This window comes from Castanea sativa, chromosome 2, assembly GCF_040712315.1.
Source record: "Castanea sativa cultivar Marrone di Chiusa Pesio chromosome 2, ASM4071231v1".
Taxonomy (NCBI): Eukaryota; Viridiplantae; Streptophyta; class Magnoliopsida; order Fagales; family Fagaceae; genus Castanea; species Castanea sativa.
The window spans coordinates 36018701-36036298 of NC_134014.1; the positions used below are offsets into that span (position 1 = coordinate 36018701).

Below are 17598 nucleotides of genomic sequence, written 5' to 3' on the forward strand. Positions count from 1 at the left end.
CTAGGGGGGGCAATGGCCCCCCCTAATTTTGTTTATAAAAATATTATTATATTAATAGGTACTAAGTTTAACAATTTTGTTCAATAAAATTACACTTTGCCCTCCTTAATAATGCCATTAATTCTTTTGAGAGTAATCTTATAGCCAAAAACGTTTTTACAATGTTTATACAAACTATTAAGGTAGCAAATTCTTATTAGTTCGTACACTTGCATAACTTTTTATATATCAATAACCACTTATCACATTAGCAATTTGTAAAAATTTTGTAGTTTTAGCATTTTTCACCTTTTAAAGGACATAAAAAATTAATAGATTAAATCTAAAACAAAATATAAAAACTCAAAAAAATTAGCTCAACAACAAAAATTACCAATATAATAAAACTACAAAAATTAAGTCCAATCAATATATTTTACCCATTTTGGCCCTTTACCTCTCTTACTCAACTTTTCCTTTGCCTGAAGCTGTTTTGACCTTCGCTAACAGAATGGGAGTAGTGCCTGAACTTACCAAACTGCACTTAGCCATGATTGTCTGCCAGTTAGGTTTTGCGGGGAACCATATTATCTTGAAGATTGCACTTAACATGGGTATAAGCCTGCTTGTTTTCCCAGTTTATAGGAACATTGTCGCGCTGGTTGCGCTAGTTCCCTTTGCGTATTTCTTAGAGAAGTACGAGGTTAACCTTATATTACATACTTAATAAGTTGTTCCAACCTGTTTTGAGTTTTATTTTTTTTGCCATTCTTATATTTTCTTTGTATGTATAGGAAAGACAGACCACCAATGAATACATCTCTTTTGTTACAATTCTTCTTCCTTGGCCTTATTGGGTAAGTTTATATATATATATATATATATATATATATATTTATTTAAGGAATTCTAGATTAACATATGATATGCTTTTTCCTTTAAACATATGATATGCATGCAAACATTTTCCCAGTTACAATTTTGGCTTTCAATTCTGGCAGGTTAAGATGCAATCAAGAATTCTATTATCTGGGTTTGAACAGCACTTCAGCCACCTTTGCTTCTGCTACAGAAAATTCAGTTCCTGCTAAAACCTTTGTCATGGCTGTCATATTCAGGCAAGAGAAATTATTAATCTTCTTATCTCTTCCTATGTCTAATACCTTTAGCGAAATAGGTCACTACAGCAATATTGATTTTGCAGAATGGAGCAAGTACACTTGAAAAGGAAAGACGGTATAGCTAAGGTGCTTGGAACTGTTTCTTTTGTTGCTGGATCTCTTGTGATTACTCTTTACAAGGGACCAACCCTATTTGGATCAAAATTACAGTCACGCCAATCATATTTCTTAGGGACAAGTTGGACTTTAGGTTGCATCTCTCTTATTGGTCACTGCCTTTGCTGGTCTAGTTGGATTGTCTTACAAATTAACACCACTCTTAAAGAAATATCCAGCTCGGCTTTCGATTGCCCCGTATGCTTACTTCTTTAGTATTCTTCTATATCTAGCAATAGCAGCAGTATATGAGAGAAACTCCCAAGCTTGGATAGTTAGTTCCGCTGATGAACTCCTTACTATTTTCTATACGGTTCGTAAGTCTAACTGATATCAAGATTATCTGTCATATGTATAGGGTAACAGTCTCATTGATCAACCATGCACAAGTTTCAGCATTTTGATAATAGGTGCAATCTTAGCATGTTACCTAACTATCATGACAGTTTACGGGCATTACTTTTTTTACAAGAAATTTCATAATTGTTGAAGTGTTATATGTGAGTGCATGGGTTCATAAGTGTTATTAGTGTCTATAACTTATAATCAACCACTTCACCAAATATAATTTTTTTTGTAAAATAAGTTGTGTCAGTCACATTGCTGTGAAAATTTAGAGTTAAAATTTTTCATTGTCAAAGTAAACCTAATGGAATGATAGAGCAGATTGGTGTTTGCAGGGATTGGTGGCTTCTGCAATGACATATGCAATACAAATCTAATCTAATCTAATACTATATATAAAAGCAGAAACCTTTTCCTACAATTAAGGAGGTGCTACCCCGTAGAAAAAATGCCCTCTTAAAAATCTGTCATTTACAAGTTAAAAAATGATAAATTATGTTGTTTGGCAATGCTACGCACTGTTTAAAAAGCCTCTCTTTATAAATAAAAAAAATTAACTGTTTAAAATACGACACACAGAGATAGAAATAGAGAGAGAGAGGCGATGAGGCATGGGACATGGAGAAAGAAACAAAGAAAGAGGCAGAGTTCGTAAGGCGCCAAGAGAAAGAGAGAAATATCTAAGGCCGTCCATTGTGCGGGGAAAGAGAGTAGAGTTTGTCGGAACCAAACATCGAATAGCAAAAACAATCCCATTCACTCCATATTTGGAAGGTACGCATTGAAATTTTCTGGAACTTCTTACCAGCAAAGAGAGAAATATCTAAGGCTGGCCATCACCATCAGTTTCCCCACCACCGTCCATTCCCTTTCCAGATTTAGACCACCAGATCGCCGGAACTGACATCGACAACGGTACATTTTTTTTCTCAATTTTGTAGGTTTGGGTATAAAACGTTACTTTTAATTGAGTTTTTTTTGTTCGGTAGATTTAGATTTGATTCGTTTTTGTTATGGATTTTTGGATTCTCTATCAAAATGTTTGTTTTCTCAATTTTAGATATTTGCTTTTGTTTTGTTTTTTTTAGATTACAGAAATCACTAAAAATATTGATTTTTGTTTGGGTACTTCTGTTCTAATCTTAACAAAATCTTTGGAATTAAATAAGTATAGAATTGAATGTAGCATTGATATTTATTTCGGGTTTTTTAGCCGTATACCCATAACCAATAAAGTGTTTTTTTTTTTTTTCCTTTTCTTTTTCAAATCTGGGGATTGAATATGATTTAGGTTTGAATTTTTTGGTTGGATTGCTTTAGATTTAGTTATGTGAGTTAAAAACTTAAAATGCAATCGAAACTCGAAAGGTTTGAGATACAGAGATAGGAGAGACAGAGTTTGTAGGGCGCCAAGAGATAAATATTTAAGGCCGGCTATAACCATCAATTTTTCCTCTACCATCCGTTCCCTCGCCAGACTTAGACCACCGGAAACAGTTCTTAAGGCGCACATCGGAATGAGAGAGACTAAAAGTTCTAAGGAAAAAAAATCAGTTCTAATTCTTATTTTTCAGATTTGTATATTCCTTTTTTTTTGTTAATATTATTTTTCTCTTCTTTCTTTCTTCTTATTCTCTGAATTCTATTTGGTTTTTCTTTTCTTTCTTCTTACTTCTTTTTTTTTTTTTTTTTTGTCTGCAACCGTTCTATGGCAGTTTCTGTTGAAAGGTAGAACCTTAGTTGCTGTAAAAAACTGTTTCAGTATCAATCAGGAAAAAATTGAGGCTTTTAGAATAACAATGTAAAGATTTGAGATTTTAAAGTAGAGAAAGAAAAATCAAAGTCTTCACACACAGTCAGATTGCCGAAATCGTTACCTATAAAGTTCTGTTTTTAATTCTTAAAATCTTTGAAATACTTTGGTTTGATAGGGGCACATTTGCATTAGAAATATTTTTTGAAGAACGAAGTGGATTTTAATCAAAAAGTGCTGAAGCCCAACTGAAGATTTTTGGCAAAAACAAGTTTGAAGAGAAGCTAGTAAGCACCACAGTTTTGAAATTTTCTAATTTGCATTTTTTTTATAGAATAATTTGCATAAGTTGATGATTTGTTTTTGAAGCAATTCGAAGATTTAATTACACTAACTAGCATGGCTCTTCATTAAAATTTATCTTTATACCGTTGAAAGCAACAATGTGTGCTATTAAAAAGTAGATGTGTTTTGTCATTTGATGAGTTGCCTTGAATGTGTTTGATTATAGTTGTCAATCGGACTCACATTAGAGTTGTGACTGAGATTTATACTACTTTGATTCAAAAGAACAAAAACCAAGCCCTCTCTCAAAACTCTTTTTTAAAAATTGAGAATGCGGAGAAGAAACCTGCACTTGACCATAAATTAGGATTTGATTTATGATTGTTTCAATGAATGAATTATGTAGACTGCTTAAACTATCTTTTGGAATTGTCTTCCCAGTTTCAGGCTTCTTTTTTTCTTCTTCCTTGGGTAAACAATATTGAACTTCTTCTTTTATTCGGTTGCAGCTTCATCCTGATGCAAACTCAGGAGTTACCCTCAAAATCAAAGGGATGTAATGTATGTATAGCCGTTCTTGGTAATGTAGTGGCTGAAAAGCACTTAGCATCAAAAAAGGATTAAAGGGAACATCCTAACAAACCTGCAAGATAGCCTGAAGGGGATATTTTGTGTAGTTGAGAGGGAATTAGTAGCTGGAAAGTGGATGGATTTACTGCATTTTGTACGTTGGTAGCAATTTTCCATTTTGACTTGCATGAACATTCTCACAAATTTGGAGACTACTACCTCCCTCTTGGCTCATCAGATATGTACTGAGTACCTACTTTACAATGAGCATAAAGCATGATATTAAATCTATATCAGTGAAAATGGTGTCCTCACACACTATATATAAAAGAAACTGAGGAAACATTAAATTTTTATAGTTTCTTTCATTCCTGTTGTAACAGAGAGACAGAGCTAAGTTAAACATGCAAAGGGTTAAACTTTATTTGAATTTTCATGTTTTATTAATAATTTTGTTGTGTCTATTGCTATGAAACAAATTGGAAAGCTTGGAAAGGGTACTTTTTACATCTCTGATTCCTATGTTTTTAGTTATTTTTATTTTTCGACTCAGTCAGTATAGCGTATTTAATTATATTGTGACTGTCTAGATCAGTTATATATTTGCCTGAATGCATCAAAATTTTCCTTATAATGTCTATTGAATTTTGCATAAGATTTTGTGTCATGGCTATAATGTAGTGATGTTAAATTTGGTTCACCATTTTTTCATATTTTCAAGGTAAATTGTTAAAGCAGTAAAGCACAATCTTGATACAGAAGTTTGATAATCTTACACAAGTTATTCGGAATCGCATGTAATATTACATAGGCTATTGTTTCTTCTCATCATCTTTTGAGTAGTAGAGTGCATGCTCAATTGCTTAGTGGAACACTATGTTGTTTTACCCATAGGGACAGACCAGATTATAATTGTTAGATAATTATGAAAAGGGTAATGATATGTGCGAGTGATTTCTCATCATAGTGTTCATCAAAATTTGGTTCATGTTATGTTCAGATATATAGATCTAGCAATCCAACTTTTTCTTTCCATTGCTTCTCTTCTCTTCCTTTTTTATTTTTTTTTATTTTTAAAGAAACATAATGATATCAAAATCTTTTAACTTTATAGCTTCTAATGAAACCATTTTTACAATCGTGTACAATCATATATACTCTCATCATTCCACGTATTTCTACAATTATGCACAGGTTATCATTTTCACAACTCTTATCTTTTGAAAAAATTCATATCCAAAAAAAAAAAGAGGAAAATTATAAGTGAAACTCATGATCAGATATAAAAATTTTCGTTAACAAGCTTTTTCAATAGATTGATTATAGTTTTTAGTTTGTTTTTGCTTTGGAATGCTCTTCAACATATATACTTGGTCATGTGTGACTTTAAATGAAGCTAAGCATTGTTGGCAATAGAAATTTAATAGCAGAACAAATGAAAACCCGAAGCAAAAGTTATTTATCTGTCTTAATTTGGGAGTGAGAACTTGGTTTTGCTGCATTACTCAATCAAGGTTTAAGGTTTGGCTACCATTTTCCCTAATTTCCTTTTCTTTTCTTTTTTTCTTTTCTTTTTTTTTTTCAATTTCTTGAGTTCTGTTTTGTTTAGTTTTCTTGAACTGATTATGTTTTGTTGATGACTGCATGCTAAATACTTGGCTACTCAATATTAGAACATAAGTTGGCCTAAACATTTTGAGGAATATGTTTTTATGTTGTCACTGCTTTCATTGCCATCTTTCTGACTTCTGTTTGTGTTGATTTTGGAAGCATGTACAGTTGTGCTCTTTTTTCTTTTATCAAAGAAAATCTTATTATTTCATTGTTGTCCCGTAAAATTGTTGGAAATTTGGAATTGCTTTAGCTTTTTTACCATTTTGCAGCAGCCTAATAGAAGGTTGGAATTCTCCACATTTTTTTCACTACAATTCAAACGAGCTCAGTGATGACATTGTGTTGGTTTTTGAGAGATTTTAGTTTGTAATAGTGAGGGTTCTATAATTGCTAATTTCAATTTTAAGCCAGTTTTGTATATTTAATTTGTGGTCTCTAGCATTTTATTTTTTTTCAATGTTTGTAGGTTTTGGTGTTTGGGCTGCTCTGAATAAGCATATGATTCAAAAAGTGTTTCATGTTCACATAATTTTTCATATGTGCGTGCATCCACCCTTTGGTATTAGTTCTTGAGTTTTTATTGAAAATTTTGCTTCGCAACCCAATGAAGAGATAAAAAGAAGGTAGTGGGCTGATTTTCTATTGATGAGTAATGGAATCTTAGTGATGTGCTTTAGCAATACAACATTTTGAATCAAAAGTCACATATTAGGTTTTACTTTCTCTACTAATAGAGGTTATATTTATTATATGTGTCCGTTCAGGGTTGATTTTCTTAATAGGTTGTAGCTTTCTTTTAAGATTTTGTTAAATACTGTTTTGCTGCATTACTCAATCAAGGTTTAAGGGTTGGCTACCTTTTACCCTAATCTCCCATTTATATATTTTCCAGTTTATTGAGTTCTGTTTTCTTCCATTGTTGTATTGGTTAGATTTTATTTTTGTTTAGCAAACTTTTGTTAGGTTTGCACTTTTTTTCGTTTGTCTTTATGTTTTGTCGATTACTGTAGAGTGTAGATTTATTGATGATGTTCCTCAAAGTGAAATTATGGTTTCCCTTGAATTATTTGCTGCATTTTTTTAATAGAAACAAATAGATAGATAACAAAAATTTTGTTAAATACTATTTTGCTACATTACTCAATCAAGGTTTAAGGTTTGGCTACCTTTTTCCCTAATTTCCTTTTTTTTTTTTTCCAATTTCTTGAGTTCTGTTTTGTTTAGTTTTCTTGAACTGATTATGTTTTATCGATGGCTACATGCTAAGGGATTACTAAATCAAAGTCCTTTTTCAGTTTATCTAAAGTCTTTAACTTCTCATTCCTAACTACTTAATGCTACAAAGGGTCCTCTCACTGATAAGACCATTTATCATACTGCAATAAGAGTTACTGAATTAATTTGAAAGGTCAAATTCTGTTTACATTTTTACATAAGTGCTTGCAGAATGCAGAGTGCAGAGTGACGTGATTTGGAGATAATTATAGATGAAGGTTTTTCTTTGTGTCCATTAAGGGTTGATTTTCTTAATAGGTCGTAGCTTTCTTTTAAGATTTTTTGTGTTGGCCTGTAATGATTTTTCCTAAGGGAATCTTTGCCTATATTTATATACATATATATATATATATTTTTTCTTTTAATTATCAATATATATATTTTCTGCTTCAATTTTGGGGTTTGGTGGGCTTAGACATCACCAACTATAGATTTAGATGCTCTAAAAAACACTTTTATGGTGACATGGTACATAATATATAACAATGCTTTTACTTGGTTCTCTTTTAGAATAGAGTTTTGTTATTTCCTATTGGCTTTTCTTTCATATATGGTTGTTAGAGACAATTTTGTGATGCCATCTCTAATCACCTATGCTTTGTATTCTATGTTTTGTTAATAGCCATATTTGTAAGATGGATGGTTTAAAATCTGAATGTTTGGGGAGTACAGTTATTTTGTAATTTTTTGTAAGTAAAATTATTGGTTTTTTATGTTAATTACTAAGTTTTGGTTCTCTTTAGAGTAGTGTTTTGTTATTTCCTGTGGGCTCTTCTTTCATATATGGATGTTAGAGACAATTTTGTGATGCCATCTCTAATCACCTATCCTCTAATCACCTATCTCTAATCACCTATGTTTTGTATTCTATGTTTTGTTAATAGCCATATTTGTAAGATGGATGGCTTAAAATATGAATGTTTAAGAAGTACAGTTATTTTGTAATTTTTTTAAGTAAAATTATTGGATTTTTATGTTAATTACTGAATTTTTGCAAATTGAAATGCATTTTCTCTGATCGCCTTCATTGTTTTTCTTCTTGATATTTAATTTTACTATTATTTCTATATTGATATATATCTCTGATTTACTAGAATGCTTATTTTGTTTTTTGTTTTTTTTTTTTTGGAGCATCTTACGCTTTCCTTTTGCGTTAAGAATAATTTCTTATATATTTCAAAATTGTTCTATTAGACTTTGTTTCTTTTAATTTTTGTAATGCTCAGACTATTAGGCTTAGTTTATTGGCAGGTTTTTTTTAATGTTGTTGTTGTTAGCTTTGTTTATTTTGTTTATTCATTTGTTTTTATTGTGTATGTCTTAGTGTTTTGGATTGAGTACTTATAGATGCTTTAATTTTATTTTTTATTTTATGAATAGAAGATTGCATAATAATCGATGAAAAGCTTCATGAATTCCATAACTTGGGTGTGTATATAATCTAATCTATCTCTTTGTGTAATTTTAAAGCAAAGCCTACAAAATTTGACGAACTTTAGTGTCATTAATCTTGATTCTTGCTGTCTTATTGAGTGCTTATGTTTAGGTATTTCAGTTAGTTGTTTTGATTTGGTTTGGTTTTGGATATATGGTTAATATGGTTTTTCTGCAATTTTTCAATCAGCATAAGAGTTTTTGCCTCTGCATATGCATCATGCTTCTTGAATGACCATTTCAACCTAAGAGTTTACAAACTTTTCACTCAACTTTCATCAAGAACAATATTAGGTTTACTTATCTCTCTTCATTTATTATTGACTTTTTCCCCTGGGTTTGTAGGTGGAAAGGCGTTTCCTTAATGCAATCCAAGTCTTAGAAGATAAGGTATGACAATGTATAGTTTTTACTTTATTGAAATCTCTTTGATTTTGTGCTTTCATAGATTGTGGTGAAAAAGTTCAAATTTGTTGAATCAGAGGTTTTGAATCTTTTGATACAATGATTTGCTTTGATCTTTAATTTTGCATATTTATGTAAAAATAATTGAATTGTTCATTCAAATTGTCAGGTTACGGAGAGGAATTACCATATTCATCTTGCTTAATTTGTTTCTTAATATTTTGAGTAACATTGTTTACTAAAATGGTTTTGTTAGTGGGGACTAAAAATGCTTCCAATCCTTAGATAGTTAAAAGTAGAAAACATAGAAATGTTTGATGCCTGTAGCCCATTGTTATTAATCTGAGTGACATCTTTGAGAAGCGGATCCCATGAAAATTGCATTATCAAATTTAAACCATAACTGAATTATAAAAGTTGCATTTTATAATTTAAAGATATAACATTAAACCTAAAGCATAAGAGCTGGACATAAAGAAGTTATGTCTCCATAGACTTATGGGGGATAAACTTGGTAATAGATGTGCTATCTCATATAAATTGTGTATTCATTTATTTACGTTTTGTATACAGCTGACTATTATGATGAGGAGGTTGCTGGAGAGCGCATGATCTTGCTACCTTAAATAGACAATCTATATCAGTAGTTAAATGAATAACATATTCAGTTTATACAAGGTTGAGATTTCTCAATTATATACAAAAAATTGTAATATTCAGTTTGATTTTTATACATGGTTGAGATTTCTCAAAGTTAAACTGGCGTTCATTTTGGGTTCTATTCAATATTTTGTTGCTTTAATACAATTGGTAGGTATTGTCATAAAAAAAAAAAAAAAAGTGAAATTGATAATTTGGTATAAATTAGTGGCACTACGTTTTTGGAATCGCTCTTATAGTGAAAATGTGATTTTTTTTTGGGCTAAGTGAATTTTGTGAGACTATTTACTACTGTAGTTGATGTAATTCATAGGTTATTACTATAGGATTTGAATTTCATGATATTTTAATTATTAATTATTGTTAGTTGAAGACATTGGTACTTGCTTCTAGCAAAAACAAAGACAACTATGAACTCTCTTGGACCACCCTGAATTTTTTTTTTTTTTCTTTTATCTTTTTGGAACTTTGGAACATGCTTTAAATAATTAACTCTTTTTTTTTTAGAAACAAAATAATTAACTCTTGGACTCGAAAGAAAAAAAAATCACTTTCTTTCATTTTCTTGAGTGCATGTGTGATGAAGGAAAACATTTTTATTTTTTGGGTCTATTTCAAATTTTGTTGAATGAGCAAGAAATTTCAAGATTACATTTCATTGTCTCTATGTAAGACTCCTTGAATTTAGGTTTTTTTCTTGCAATTTTTTTTTTTTTTTGGTATTATCTAATTATGAAATTTTTAAATTTTCACCTATGGTTTGTCTTTTATAATAAATAAAAGTATCCCGCACATTGTGCGGATTATAAGCTAGTATATGTAATTGACAAGTTAGGATCGGTGTTTGTTTCAATTTATCTACCCCTACAGACCTTGCTTGTTGCTATAATAGAAGCTGTTGTTTTAGGCAAAGAATTCTACTTGGGAGGGTAGGTCTTATCACTCTAGCTACATATCAATTTAATTTTAGTAGGTTTCAGTTAGCTCAACTAGTAGAAAACAGGGTTCAAATCTGCCTACACCAAAAATTGATAGAAGTCTAAACTTAGTGATAAGAGCAATCGTTATATGGAGTGGACACCATGGGTTAAAATATTATCTATAAAAAAATTATTATAAAATAGAAATAATAATTTTTTTTCCTTGAACTTTTCTCTGTCAAAAGTTTTATCATCTAAATTTTCTTACACACAATACTCATAATTTCATAAGGGTTGTTCATATTTTTTAAGTATGTTCACACTTAGCAAATGTGTAATGAGTATTGAATATTGATGATATATATTAATGTGTGTTTTGTAATTAGTTTCCTTTCTAGAGCTATGTACTAAAGGCTTAGGCTAAGTCTAGGTAACTTGATAGTAATATAAATAAAAAAATAAAAAATTCTAGGTAACTTCCCTTGATCCATTTCAATATTGTTTGTTAGATTTTATTTTTCTTTGTTCTGATGTGCAGGATTATTGGAGCAGTTTTTATCGTAGCTGGACTATACCTTGTCGTGTGGGGAAAAAGTGAAGAATGAAAGTTGGACAATGAAAAACCATCAGTGTCTGAAAACAATATTGGAGAAAGTTTAGGCAATGTCTCAATCATCCAACCATTGCTTCCAACATCTAGCAATTAATTTTGTCTATCCACTTTTTACCAAACTGATGCAATTAGAAATGTACTATTGCGTTCCTCAAAAAAAAAAAAAATGTACTATTGCTTTGGCTGTCTGTCATATGCCACTACAACAAACATGAGCTTTTTCAACATATTTTTATCCACAGTCACTAAAAAATGTTGATAAAAGGCTTTAGTTTCTACATTTGCACTCAACTGTTGAAAAATTCACATATATATTTCTATAGTTGACATAACTGTTGAATAAGTGTTGAAAAATTCACATTGTCTGTATCAAGTGGATTTATGCATATGAGACCACTTTATTATGTGAATGTCCTAGCAAAAAACTAAAGAAAAACAAAGAAAATGTGAATGTCTTAAGTTTTTCTGCAGGGGAAAGTAAGCAAGTAATTTTTTATGCCAGAGAAAAATCTTAAGAGTGGAAACAAAAGACTCACTGGTCATAATTCCTACTCATTTGTACTTGAGAAATGTTTGGCCATAGAATGGTTTCAAATTCAGGAAGTTGTTGGGGATATTGTGGACATTGGATGATATTCAGCAAAATTTTATTGTTCGTGCACCTCTGGCTGCAATTGACCTTTCTTCCAATGGGATGTATCTAGCAACTGCTTCTGAACAAGGAACCATAATCAGAGTCCATTTGGTTTCAGATGCAACTAAGGTGAGAATAGCACACCATCCATTCACAGCATTTTATACATGTACAGCTGACTTTTTATCGTACTTATTGTCATTGCCCAATATACAATTTTTTAAGACTGATTTCTTACATTCTGTTTGAAACCTAGGTTCAATATCGTATGCACCCATCTCTGTCAGAATTTCCTTCTAACAGCTTCTATGAAGGCACACTACAGAATGGAGTAACTATAAATGAGAGGCAATCTTCGGGAATTGACTTTCCTTGGCCTGTGCCCAATCGTCCAATGTTCTTTTATGTCCAGGTATTACAACTGCCTATCAAAAAACTGCCTACCAATTGTCCGTAGTTAGATTTTGGTCACTGTGAACATAAATAGAATTAGCAAATAACTGAATAGGACTGAGGCTGCTAATGTAGAAAAGATTGTAACTACTTTCTTAAGGAGTGGTGTAGTGCCTAGTCAGGTTACTATGGATCTTCTTTACTTCTGAATTGGTGCAGTTCTGTTCTCAGTTATTAATTATATCCCTTATATCACAGATTGGGGTGATAACACCATATGAGGGACAAAGAGCATATATTGTGAACTATATGTCTAGAAATGGTGCTCTTAGACAGCAAGTTTACAAGGAGATTGAGGTAATGTTTATATTCAACTCATCAGTCCTAGGGCGCAATAACTTTTTCCTGCTGTTTCTAAAAACTTGTGTTTATTACAGGTTGCAAGTGTAGATTCATTTCAAGGAAGGGAAAAAGACTACATTATTCTGTCATGTGTGAGGAGTAATGAACATCAGGTTAGTTAATGTGACATTTATGATATTTATTCAGTGTTATTTCTGACCTGAAGACTCAGTATTGGTCTTGTTTAACTCTTGTTTTAATGAGAGGCAGTGGATGGACATTTGTTTCTAATTATTGGTGTCCCTGTTACCATTGTCATCATTGTTGTTGTTGTTGTTTATTTCTATTTTTCAAATGAAGTTTCACTGTCAATTCTTGTATTTGCTGACAAGATTTAATATGCTTGTTCATGCTTTAAGGATTTGACACATTTTGACTCCTGTAATAATTTACCTTCATGAACTAGTTTAACAAAATGAAATGGCAATAACTGTCAAAGCAGAAGAGGTATTTTACCTTGTCCTCCTTTTTGGATTACTAGGTATAGTTGATTTTTGTCATATATTCATTATTTTCTAATCATATATTCTCCGTTCGCACTTAGCGTTTGAGAGTCCAAACGGGGGCTGGGTTGAGCTGCAGTGGCAGTAAAATATTTCTAACCATTATCAAAACTTATCAAGTGCAAGTGAGATCTAGTTCAATTGTCATATTCTTCTACTAGAAGAACAAGACTGAGGGTAAGGTCAGGGTTCAAAACCCATGATGTTGCGTGTGATTTACCAATTTAAAAAATAAACAATATTGGCAGTTCATATAAAACCCTTAATTTTGTGGCCTATAGGTTATGTAATGGAGACCTAAAGTATGTGTTTTTAGGTGATTGGTGGATTCTGAATGTTGTCCAAAAAGATATTGTTTGTATCTAGATATTTTCGTACATGATATATTTATGTATTGATGTTTGACTGCTGGTTTCCTTCTCTACAGGGAATTGGATTCCATAATGATCCTCGTAGGCTCAATGTTGCACTAAGTTGTGCTCGATATGGTATTGTCATTCTGGGGAATCCCAAAGTCCTGAGCAAACAGCCACTGTGGAATAGCTTATTGACACACTACAAGGTATTTCCTTGTTTTATGCTATTGTGGTTTATCTAAGGCTCTATCTTATTGCACTTGCAATGTGCTGGAATTGATTTTGGGATGTTGAAGCTAGTCAACAATTATTCTTTGTCTTAAAATGGATCATAACCTGTCACTCTTTGATTGTCTCAAAATGTATGAAATATTCTGTAAGTGGAATTTGTACTTCATTTTCTTTTTTTAATATTAGACTCCCTTTCTTTTTTCAAAAAGCAAACAATATTATCAAAGGTGATACCACTTTGATTATCTGATCCTCGTGCCATTTTAAAAGTTTAAATTATTTTTGAGGCAAAGGGAGCATTTCACAGATTGGCAGTATTTTTTATCTTACATCGTGTGCATATTATGTTATTATTTATAATTATGCCAGAGATTTGGTATTACATGATACTCTTTTAATTCAACATCCTTAATTTTTTACCTTTCTACATTAAGTGATTAGTGGTTTCTTGTTCAATATGTAATGCGTGGTATTGCAGATAACTTGTAGATTGATGCAACTTATCCTTTTTTTTGTTACTAAACAATGTCCTCTCCTATTCTTTTGCTAATGTTTCATCAGGAGCATGAATGCTTGGTTGAAGGACCTCTGAATAATTTGAAACAAAGTATTGAAGAGGACCCAGCTATAGATCCAGATGTCTGGATGGCCGATGCGAGTCACTGTGTTTTTAAAATTTCCAATGAATTGGTCTTGAAGGTTAAAGGTTATAAGAATCTTCTATTTTAAAAGGTAGATGAACAATGTAAATTTTAGAGTGTAAAGGGCAGCGGGCAGAGTAGTTGAGCTGTATTGATTTTTACAATTTGTTTCAGGTTATTAAATTTTGATTAATGTGAAAGAGTGCATTCAAATTTATTTATTTTTTTAAAAAAGAAAATACTTATTTCAACGGTTGGGTGCCCGGGGATAAAAGTAATAAGTATACTTTAATCTACATTTATGTGTATATATTTCGACGGTTAATAACCGTTGATAAATGTGTAATACTTTTTCAACATTTGCACAGGCGGTAGAAAAATGTTCTCGACACGATTTTTAATAACGGTTCTCGACACGGTCATTCTAACCGTTGAAAATATTTTTTTCGACGCTTTTTAATACTTTTTTTCGACGGTTTCAACCATTGAAAATAACCAAATTTCTTGTAGTGTGCGCGGGCCAAATATGTGTGACAATTTAGATTTTCAAGGGCAAAATTGTGAGTTTATAAATGTTAAGAACAAAACTTAACATGTACTACATTTCAATGATTTTTGCCTAGATATTATTTACTAAAAAAAAGGGAAAATTGCAATTTTGGGCAATTGAATATGGAAAATTATGGTACTTTCGGAGTACACAATAATTTCCCTAAAAAACAAATCTATCACCCCGTATAAATATTTTTAAAAATAAAAATGTGTTGGGTTCTAATACTTTAGGTTTAAATGTATTAGAACTTCATTATGTAATGTTGGCAAACCATGATAAATACGTTTAGTCTTATTTTTTGACTTGCTCAAAGTATGTTTATACGTAAAGTTGGAATCGAGTGCACTGCAGGATTTACTGTGTAAATCTGCCTCGCCCAATCGATCGAAAATTAGACTCGATCGATCGATGCTCGTGCGGATTTTTTTTCTGCAGAATTTTCCAACTCAGTCCAAGCTCGTTTGACATGTAGGGTTTTATGTTTTGCCCTACGTATAAAAAGGCAAAACCCTAGCCACGTTTTCAAGGTTGTTGCAGTTTTGGTTTATGTTGTGTATGTGAATCCCTTGTGAGATCTAGAGGTGTTTGCTTTCGCATATACTTAGGGTTATCAAGAATCAAGATTATATTAAGAACTTGATGGTCATTTAGTTGCTGCATTAAGAACTTAAAGATACACAAGCGGGAGTGCTTGTACTTGCTGTGAATCCAAGAAAGAACTTAAAGATACACAAGCGGGAGTGCTTGTACTTGCTGTGAATCCAAGAAAGAAGTAGTCCGTAGACTCGGAGCTGTCACATGGTCGTGATAGTAAGTTTTCTACTCGAGGTAGCAATAAGATGTTAGTGGTCTAAGTCGTTATTGTGTAAACTTCAATTCTTTCATAATGGATCTGTTTTACCTTAAGGATAGTTAGGTTAATCCTCCCCAAGTTTTTTACCGGTTTGGTTTTCTTGGGTTATCATATCGTTGTGTTATTTATTTTCTACACTATTTCAATGATATGATTTATCTGTGTTAACCTAGATCTGTATAATTTACCTAAGTTAATCACTTGGCTAAATAACTAGGTTAATCTGGTTGTGTTTAAGGGGTCTAAAAACTATACAAGTGGTATCAGAGCAAGTTAACTCTAGTGTTTAGATCCTTTGATCTAAGAGTTGATCCTTGGCCCCTGTTGTCATGGAACACAATCACTCTCTTGTGATTCCACCTCACTTTGATGGGAACAACTATGCCTACTAGAAAGTAAGGATGAAAGTATTCCTGGAATCTATTGATGAGAGAATCTGGAATTCTGTTGACTATGGATGGGAGAAGCCCACTACTCCAGTTAATGAGTGGCAAACTTCTCAAAAAGAAGCAACTGCTTTTAATAGCAAAATCATGAATGTTATTTTTAATGTTATTTCTATGGAGGAATATAAGAGAATCTCAAATGTTGAGGTTGTTCATACTGCTTGGAATATTCTCCAAACTATGCATGAAGGCACAAAGGCTGTCAAAATTAGTAAGTTGCAGCAGTTAACTTCTAGATTTGAAAGTATTAGAATGTCTGATGATGAATCTTTTGATGAGTTCTATGCTAAACTAAATGATATTGTTAACTCTGCTTATAATTTGGGTGAAATCTATGATCAACCTAAGATTGTTAGGAAGATACTTAAATATTTGACTGAGAACTTTAGACCCAAAGTGACTATCATTATTGAAAGTAAGGATGTTGACTCCATCCCTGTTGATGAACTTGTAGGATCTCTTCAGTCCTATGAGTTAAACCTACCCAAGATAAACAAATCTAAATTAATGGCTCTTAAGTTAGTTGATGATGTTGAAGGGAATGAATTTGATGACGAGCTCTCTGCTACAGAGATAGCTTATCTTGATAAAAACTTTAGAAACTTCCTTAGGAAAAATAACAGAAGGGCAAGAGGTAAAAACAATGCTGAACATAGAAATTTTAGAAGGAATGATTCCACTAAGGTGAATAATACTAAAAAACCTAAAGAAAAAGCAGGTCGAACCTCTAGTAATTCTATGGGTTAACAATGTTTTAGATGTCAAGGCTATGGTCATATGAAATCTGAATGTCCTACATTCTTGAGGTCTAAGGGTAAGACTATGTCTGTAACCCTTAGTGATGATGAAATTTCTAATAATGAGTCTGGTAGTGATAAGGATGGAAACTTCATTGCTTTCATAGCTACTGCTGTAGTTGATGAAAGTGTTGCTGTTGAAGAGACCCTTCTGATGGGGAGCTCTCTGAGGATGCAAATTTACAAAAAGCTTATAATAAGCTTTGCAAGGTTGCTGCAAAGGATGCTATGAATGTTGATTTAGGCTTAAAGAAAATTGCATCTCTTGAACTTGATAAGAAAAATTTGCTATTGAAACTGTTTGATGCTAATGAATTGTTAAATAATGTGAAGACCGAAAACATGCTATTGCTTGATAAAGTTAAGAACTTGGAACTTGAATTATTTGTTGCTAGAGAACAAACAAATAGGTCTACTAGTTCCAAACTTGATCACATGTTGAGTGTTCAGAAGTCTCCCTCTGACAAAACTGGTTTAGGTTTTGTAGAAGGCATCTCTGTGCCTAAAACACATTCCACAAACTTTGTTCCTTCTTTTGAGCCCCCCGTGAGTGAGATTCTCAAACCAGTGGAAGTTGCTCCTTCTAAGAAGATTAGGGTTGATCTCAAAGAGTCTAAGCCTAAGACTCCTAACCCTCCTAAGGATAAGTTGCATGATAG

At 32.0% G+C, this 17598-nt stretch overlaps 1 protein-coding gene and 1 pseudogene across 1 annotated transcript; both read left to right on the forward strand.

Moving 5' to 3' along the window:
- The first annotated feature begins 490 nt into the window (after positions 1–490).
- LOC142626052 (WAT1-related protein At3g53210-like) lies at positions 491–11122 on the forward strand (annotated as a pseudogene).
- Positions 11122–14552, forward strand: LOC142626053 (regulator of nonsense transcripts 1 homolog). Its single transcript, XM_075799824.1, has 6 exons — positions 11122–11893; positions 12021–12176; positions 12416–12514; positions 12595–12672; positions 13490–13624; positions 14211–14552. Exons 1-6 carry the CDS (start codon positions 11825–11827, stop codon positions 14376–14378), a joined length of 705 nt encoding a protein of 234 aa, XP_075655939.1. The 5' UTR covers positions 11122–11824; the 3' UTR covers positions 14379–14552.
- The last annotated feature ends 3046 nt before the right edge of the window (positions 14553–17598 follow it).

What these genes read in the sequence shown, in the direction of transcription:
- LOC142626053 (XM_075799824.1), top strand. Translation starts at nt 11,825, where the DNA reads ATGTATCTAGCAACTGCTTCTGAACAAGGAACCATAATCAGAGTCCAT. An exon ending in CAATGTTCTTTTATGTCCAG is followed by an intron (nt 12,177 to 12,415) that starts GTATTACAACTG and finishes CTTATATCACAG; the next exon opens with ATTGGGGTGATAACACCATA. An exon ending in TGAGGAGTAATGAACATCAG is followed by an intron (nt 12,673 to 13,489) that starts GTTAGTTAATGT and finishes CCTTCTCTACAG; the next exon opens with GGAATTGGATTCCATAATGA.